The following is an 8,531-nucleotide window of genomic DNA, read 5'->3' as shown; positions in this document are numbered from 1 at the left end:
TTATATGTGTTAAATTTTGGTTTATAATTGTAAATATGTACGTACACTAGCAGAAATTATCTCTTTTCATTTATTATTTTTTAGTTTAATTGTATTTGATTTTTTATCATTATTTTTCTTTTTATTTACTATCAAAAGTCATCTTATGTTTTATGATATAATTAGTGGTTTTATTTTATTTGTTTTATCATTATTTTATATATTCTGTTAATTATTGTTGTTTATTTATATCTTTTTAAATCCATTGTTTTATTTTATTTTATGACATTTTGTAATTTCATCTCTATTTTGCAATTTACTCTAAGGCTCTAAAGCCTAATTTTGACGCCTGTAAATTATTCTAAGGGATCAATCCCAGAATAAATAAAGATTATTATTAATATTATTATTATATAATCCATTAATATAATCCTTATTCATGTTTAGTTGAACACTACTGTTTTATTTTGTGTTAATTTTGGTTTACAGAACTGCTTTTTTCTTGTTTATAAATGATGAAAGAAGCAAAGTTAAACAAGCCAATCCAGAGTATACAGTTGGTGAAGTATCCAAGGAATTGGGCCGTAGATGGGCTGCCGCAGATCCCAGTATAAAAGGGAAATATGAAGAAATGGCAGATAAGGACAAAGCTCGTTATGAAAGGGTATTATTTAATTTTATGTATCATGTTTGACTTAAAAATGTCCCAAACATTTAATTATTTGAATGAGATAACTGTGTTATTTCAAGAAGTGATCACAATTGAGCTATTTAGATTAATTGTTTGTTTAAAATTGTATTATTAAAAAATAAAAGAAAAGTTTAAGTTTGTGAAACAGTAATATTTATATACATGATTAATCCTAGTTTGTTATTTTCAATAATGAATATTTCTTATTGTAATTGAGCAACAAAAAAAAATTAATACTCCCTCAAATTTGAAGGTTTTGCGTTTCAAGATAGGTAGAATCTAAGAATCGAATAAAAAATCTCTCTGTCCTAAGTATGTCGACCGCAGCTTTTTTCCCAAAATATCAAGCTGATTTATTCAAGATTTAGCACCAAACTTACAGGTCACTCAACATGATCCTTGGAACTCTTCAAAACCAAAAGCATGATTAGATGTTTCATTCAGCCATATCGCGACCATTTATGAATAAGTATAAGGTCCAGCATCAGGGTCACTGGTCCTCTTTAGCAGACTCCCCAACAGATCTGGGTCTCTTCTCGTCCTGCTGATAGGTTTCGGTAGGTGGAGACTCCATTGGCCTCAGCCTGTAGGTGTAGATGTGGGGATGTCCCACTCTTGAGATGGGCTCCTTGTCCTCTCCATGTTCAGAGAGGGAAATGGAAGGTGTTTCCTCCCCCTTCCGAATAGGTTCAAGAACTTTCCTTGGTTTGCTCCCTTTAGGCCTAACCTGAGGAAAGTTACCCATTGGGTGCCCAATAGTTTTAGGCTGCCTATTGGTAACCAGTTCAGAAGTAGCTCGACGCCTTTTTTTGATGGCTTCCCTTTAGGCTTTCCATATTAAGGTCCTCCCAACTTTTCTTCTTTCTTTATAACTTCTTCAGCTTTGCTCTAGTTCGGCAGCAACCTTTGACATCTCATTTTCTTCCATATACATCATGCTGCTTGCACCAGCTTTAAATTGACTTCTTTGTTATAGCCTCCTATAGTCAGACTCAATGGCTCAGACTAGATGAATTCAATCAAAGTAGGATGGACTTACTGAAGTCACTGGAGTCCTCCCAGTGACTTGAAAGACTTGGGGGGTATTGGTGTGGTCGCACCATCCTGTCTTGTCTGGGTTTAGCTGCTAGCTCACTCCTCTTTTCGTAGTTAAGTTAATCTTCATACTCTGTTTGTGCAGAACCACTTTCCAATATTCTTCAATGCATCTGGCATTTTAGGTGGCTCATCTATATCTATTCTCTAAATCATGCATAATAGAGGCACATCATTATTAACCTTGTCTCATTTTGTTCAAAACAGTCCATTCAAGTAAAATCCAGAAGCAGTAATTTTTTATTAAAAATCAATCACTGCAAATTTTGATTCATCTCAGACTGCGGTGATTGAACAAGTGGTCCACTGGGCCTGGATAATCTTTTCTAACTAATATAATGCAGTGGAACAAATGGTCCACTGTGCCCAGGATATATTTTGGTTTATTATCTAAATTGTAAAAATAACAATTTATCCACAATTTATGAAATTAAATTTAAGCCTATGAACCAGATCACAGTTATAAAATGTCTAATTAGTTAGAGTTATTAAACAAAATGGCCTCTCTTAGCCATATTATTCAGTTATCTAGATTATGATTTTCTTAATAATTGTTCTCATTTAAATTATAATATGAAATTAGATTTATTGTTTTAACACCTTACTTAATTGTTTAAAAATGTATTATAACTCACTCAAAGTTTGTTAGAATTCAATTCTTAAAATCTAGTTTGTTAATTGCAATTTCATTGTTTTGCATGGTTAAGCATTCAATTTTGTCTCAAAATGTTGTCATGCATATTGGTGGAAGTGAGAACCCCTGGGGAACACCTTGTGTCAGAAGAAGGGGAAACGAAGGAGAGTTGTTCGGATTGATGTCTGTTCGGGAACAATGTGACGAGAAGGGGAGGAACCATTTTAGGAACACTATTTGATCAGGAAAGGTTTTGAAGCTTAGTAAGGAGGATCATAAGGTTACTTGAGTCAAAGAGGAATGAAGGTCTAGAGAGGTTTTCAATAAAGCGGATTGCATGGAATTATGGGTGCGAAAACCGGATTAGAAAGGTTTAAGGAGAGTTTTTTGCTTGAAAAAATTATTAAATTGGGAGTAGACTAATCTTTCAAGTGGCTTGGACAAATTAGATAGAATGGATACTGGCCGGAAGTCGGAAATTGAGAGGAGATGGCACTATGTTCAATGTCTACCTATATCTTCTGCTAATTAATGACATATGTTTCTATGAAATATTTCAAAGTTGTTGATTGGAAGTCTTTAAGCTACCTTATTTAACTTTTGAGAGTTTCACTCAAAATGTTTACTCAGGACAAGTGTTTAATTTTTATATAATTTTTTGCTTAATTATATGAGGTCTATTTAGTGTTATAGAAAACAAGTTTTATAACTATTTAGTAAATAAAACGGTAAATAGCGACACTGCTCTGGCATAGGATAGCTTGGCGTCCTTTTGTGCTAAGAGCAGTCTGTCATGGCATCCATTAATGAAACCACAATCTCGTCTTTATTTATAAAAAACCCTCCCTACTTTCCACAACAATTTGGTAGCAGAGCGTGGTTAGAGCGTAAAAGGGTTAAGTGACGAGAGGAATTTACTTATATTGACGGATACGTAAGCTCTGTGATTATGTTTGGGAATAACCGCCGAAATCAAAACACAGGGGTCATCGAATGACTCACAGCAGAAAATTACGGGATATGGTCGATAAGAATCTAAGCGTATTTAGATGCAAAAGACCTGTACGAAGAAATTATTGAAAAAGATCCGCCTACTGAAGAAAATACAGCGTGGAATAGAAAAAACAAGCAGGTACTCTCTACTATTATTCTCACTGTTAGTGACGATATATTGCCGACAATCAGAGGTGAAAAAAGTGCGAAAACGGTTTGGGAGAAATTAAGAGAAAGCTTTGAGGGCGTTCCCGAAGAAAAAGTAATTGATTTAATATTTGACCTTGCCAAAATTAGGAAAAAAAGATGTGAAAAATTGGATGAATATCTTATGAGGTTTCAATATTTAGTTCAGGAAATAACTCAACTGGGTCTAACTCAAAATCCCTAACAGACAGAGAATTATTAAGATATATCATTGAAGACTTACCACCCTATTATGACCCTGTTGTCATAGCTATTTTGGTAAATAGGAATATTAAATTCTGTGAAGTAAGGCAAATGCTTTTGTCATTTGAAAGAAGGAATAACCTTCATAGAAATGAACAAACATCAAAAACATACCATAATAGGTTAAACTTTTGTCTAAAACCCTGCTTTATTTGTAAAAAAAACTAGGTCACTTAAAAAAGGAATGCTGGTTTAACAAAAAAAATAATAGACGACATGGAAGAATAGGACCCTTGGATACACGAAAGCCTCAACCAAGAAAACATCATTGAGCATCTTTGGCTAAAGAATTTGCCTCATGTGCAATTACTAGAGATAATAAGTATCTGGTGGAGGAAGGATCCAAAGGAACAAAGAAAGATGAAAGGAGTACCAGTAAAACTCTTGGAGGGAAAATTATAATGGAGACACATAGCAAAGGAGATGAAAACAACTCTAATTTTCAAGATGTTTTAGATGTTCCAGAGTTATGGGGTGATCTAATTTCAGTGACTAAGAAAATTGAAGAGGAGAATAAAGTCATCCTTTCCCAGGAAGGAAGAATCGAAGAGAGTGATGAACTCTTTGAAGATAAAGTTTCTACACCAAAAGAAACAAGTGACATCTGATCAACAACAAATGTTAAGTGATGAAGAATCTGGTTGTGAATCCGAGGCACCTAAACTAGTTGCTGATGTTGAACATGAAGATACTAGAAAATCATTTAAATATGAGTTAAATTGTGATTCAGGTCCTGATGGTGATAGCGGTGAAGTATTGATGAAAATAACAGTACCAAACAAAAAAACTAAAGAAGAAGAAAGTAAGAAATATACTCTTAGCAAGAAGAAGAAGAAGAAACTCAAAAAGAAAAGGGGATTTAGTGAGGCATCGAGTATTGTTAAATCTTCTATTGATCCAGATGTTCATGATTTCAGAGAGTATCTTGGTGAATATTATAATCCTATGAAAAATCTGGATGCAGGCGAAAAAGGAGAGGTATTAATCACCAACAAAATACAGAAAACCAGTTGGGAATATTTGAACCTAGGACTCGAGGGAGTGTTTTGTGAAACATTAAATAATATAGAGTGATGCAATAAAGTTAAAAATAAAATAAATAAATAAGGCAAAGTAATAAATGAAAGGAAATAATAAAACATATTTTAGGAAGGAAATTGTTATAGAAAATAAGTTTTATTACTTTGGTTTGTAAATAAAATGGTAGATAGCGATACTGCTCAAGCATAGGATAGCTTGGCGTCCTTTTGGGACAAGAGCAGTCTGTTGTGGCATCCATTACTGAAAACACAATCTCTTTGTCTTTATTTATAAAAAACCCTCCCTACTTTCCATAACATTTAGTCCTATTGTATGCTATGTGATATTAACTGTCATAAAACATTTTTAAATTAGAAGTGAGTATTCCTAAATTTAGTGGATTGGCAAATTCACGAAGCTTAGGTTCCACATACCAATGGCAGAGTTTACAGAGGAGGGATGATTTCCTCAACTTCAGGTTATTGATATGTTTATTTATTTACAGTTACCGGTTTATAGGCCTGAAACTTTTCTGAGTGTGATCCTATTCATTTTAATTAGAACATCTTTTCTCAAAGAGCCTTCTAGAAACAGTTTATAAATAAGCTTCCTTGACCAACCTTTCTATATTGCTTAGGATTAAACCACAAATATGTTAAGGTGTTAGGGGAATGCACTATGGGTCCTCCTTTTTGCAACTTATCAGCTTCATGGTTACCCAATTTATATAAATGTCCAAGTATACATTCATTGCTTACTTTGTGAAAATATACATAGTTCTCCAAATCTACAGATTACCAGGTCAAATTAGACCCAACGGGAATAGTTGAGCTTGTATCATAAATCATTTAATAGAATATTAATTGTTAGCTTCATAACATTATTTATCTAATTTTTTCTGGAATTACTGTCAAATATGTAAATTTAAACTATGATTACATAATTAAAACATAAAAAATGAACATAAATCCTATCAATAGAATGTCTTTTTCGTGATTCAAATTTTGGCTGGATTTGTACAATAATAAGATTACAAGTCCATCAATGAAATTTATGGATAATTTAGTCTCCATATGTCAGTAGCATAATTATGGAGGGGGAGGGGATCTGCCTCTAGGCACTTGTGTGCTGTTCACTTACTAAGTGAACTCTACAGCAGAGGACTTTTTTTGTTTTTATTTTAATGATAACGTCATAGAAAAAATAAAAAACTGTGAAAATTTTTTTTATCAGACAATAATATTATATTTTTTTATGATGAGATAGAAGGTCAATCTTTATAGTTTCTACAGTTGAATTATGAATCTACCAGATATTCTTTAGTACCATCATAACATTGTGGCATAAGTTAAACAGCTATAGGTTGTAACCAATACATCATGATTGGCTTAAGGCCCCAAAATATGTTCATTGCCTTTTAAAGAACCATAGGTTTTTATCATTTTAGTTGCCACTTTCTACATGGCTATACCATTTCAAACTGGTCCAAATTCACCCATATCTGTGTTTTTGGTCTGATCACATTTTCTTCTTAGTGAATATTCTTATATTTACTTTTGATGGTTTCATGCTAAGACCATTGCCTTTAAACCATTCTACTATACACAAGTCTGATATAACAATATAAGTCTGATTCTGATAATTAACATCTTCTGGAATGGTGATATCCACATATTCCGGCGTATAGAAGGTTGTTGTATTACGGGTTATAAATAGAGAGTCAAACATGAAACTTCACAGGAGTTTTGACAGTATGCCTCCCTATAGATATTCTCTTTTAAGCTTAAACCACAGATTGGCTTGTCCTAACTCTAATATAAGAACAGCCCCACTTCCTGCATGACAATTATCTATCCAGTGACTAGTGGCTCTATATTCTTGAGCCTTAGTGTTTTAGTTACAACACTCTTTCAATATTTACATAGATGCCTGATATGATTTCTTTCTGAACTATGGTTTTTAAATCCTTGAGAATAGGTTGCTCTATAAGTAGGATGTGTTTTTACATTTGGTATTACTGTTGGTAAGTGAGATTACAGCATCCATAAGTGATGAGTTAGGACATTCCAGATGCAATGCATTACAATTTACTTTAGGTCAGCATCTGGTTTCTTCCTTAAAATATGTTGATTTTTTTAGTTTTATTATTTAATAAATATATATGTTCATAGGAATCAATCATAAAATCTATTACAAATTTACCTCTTTGATTCTTGTCTCTATTTCTCCAGATCTCATGATGTTTGTATCATATGCTGTTTGAAAGTTGTCTTATGTCATCCCTTTTTTCTACTAGTATCTATCGTATTTTAGTAGAAGGTTGTTTTTCATAGAATTGGTACACAGATATAGTGGTTCCCATCCTATCATCACCTCCTTGTGATGTGAATTGAGCTGCTGGCAAGATCTCCAGGACAGAATTACCCAAGAGGCAGCTCTGCGACTAATAGGCGCTAAAATAATGCCATAACCAGGTAATCAGTCATAACCAGGTATGGTACTAGTATAAGAATAACATCAATATTCTTAGCACATAATGTTATAGTACAACACATGCTGCTATACTGTGACACAGATTGATGAGTGACAGTATCACCATTTATTTTTTCATCTCTTTCTGATAAGGGCAAGCTCTTGGTGCAGGTTTCTTCTCTAGGTACGGTTTTCACTGCAGTTTTCTGATATGCAACATCTCTTGGCCCCACTATTGAACCCTGTCTGGATGCAGATATCTAACTTGTATCTTTGTGGATTTCTCCTCTTCCAAAAGATCCACTCGCACAGGGAATGTCTGTTGGCAGCAGCAGAACAGGAGATCCTTTTTTTTCTGGGTCTAGCTTACCTAGATTTTTCTAGCCTTCAGATACTTAAGGCTAGTTGTGGAGATCCACAGAAATCAGAAGTCTTTATCTATCATGATCTTGTAATCCTCCTACTGCAGATTCCTTAAATATCAGCGTTCATATTATATTTTCAAAATCATGTCCCATAAATCAATTTTAAAGAAAAAATATGTTTGAACGAAGATGGTCTGGTTAGCGGTCAAGTAAGGTTAAAAAAAAAAAAGGAGAAAAACTATTTATTTGTTACTGATAACTAGTTTTTCTGCTATTTTTGTACCTTACTTGACACCACCTGGACTCCTACAATCAATTAAATACGCTAAGCTAATAATCCTAGGACCAAAATAAATGTTTATTTGATTTCTTATGTTTCTAATTAGGAATATCTTAAATTACCTTTTTAATTGCAGGAAATGGCTGAGTATAAGAAGAAAGGTAAATTCACAAATCTCACTTTAACTCCTACCAAAAAAGAAGAGGACGATGAGGATGAAGAGGAAGAAGAAGAGGAAAATGATAGTGTTGAGTGATAAAATCAGAACTGATGTGAACTTTGTGGATTTTAACATTTTTGTATTTACGGGTTATTAAATAAAATTTGTTCAATGATATCATATGATTTATATTTGTAATTAAAAAAAACATTGGAATTTTGCCATTTCCAATGTTTATTCTTGTTTGAAAGATGCAATTTTGATTAGTGATTGAAAAAATCTAATTTTATTAAAGATACGAGTACCCAGTGATAACAAGTAATTTACTCTCTGAAATTAAATTTCAACATTTAAGTAATATTTTTAATATAATACATTTTTAAGAGACTGTT

General features: G+C 33.0%; 1 protein-coding gene across 1 annotated transcript; it reads left to right on the top strand.

Annotated features, from left to right (window-relative positions):
* Positions 1-445: 445 nt before the first annotated feature.
* LOC106677190 (high mobility group protein DSP1) lies at positions 446-8,316 on the top strand (the record flags this gene model as incomplete). The annotated part of the gene is made up of 2 exons (XM_014414953.2): positions 446-643; positions 8,116-8,316. Coding segments are annotated over 2 exons (318 nt in total), but the record flags the coding sequence as incomplete, so codon positions are not given.
* Positions 8,317-8,531: the final 215 nt, after the last annotated feature.

The sequence above is a fragment of the Halyomorpha halys genome, unplaced genomic scaffold, assembly GCF_000696795.3.
Source record: "Halyomorpha halys isolate HHAL.00 unplaced genomic scaffold, Hhal_1.1 Scaffold91.1, whole genome shotgun sequence".
NCBI classification, from domain to species: domain Eukaryota; kingdom Metazoa; phylum Arthropoda; class Insecta; order Hemiptera; family Pentatomidae; genus Halyomorpha; species Halyomorpha halys.
This window is presented reverse-complemented; position numbering and strand designations above follow the sequence as displayed.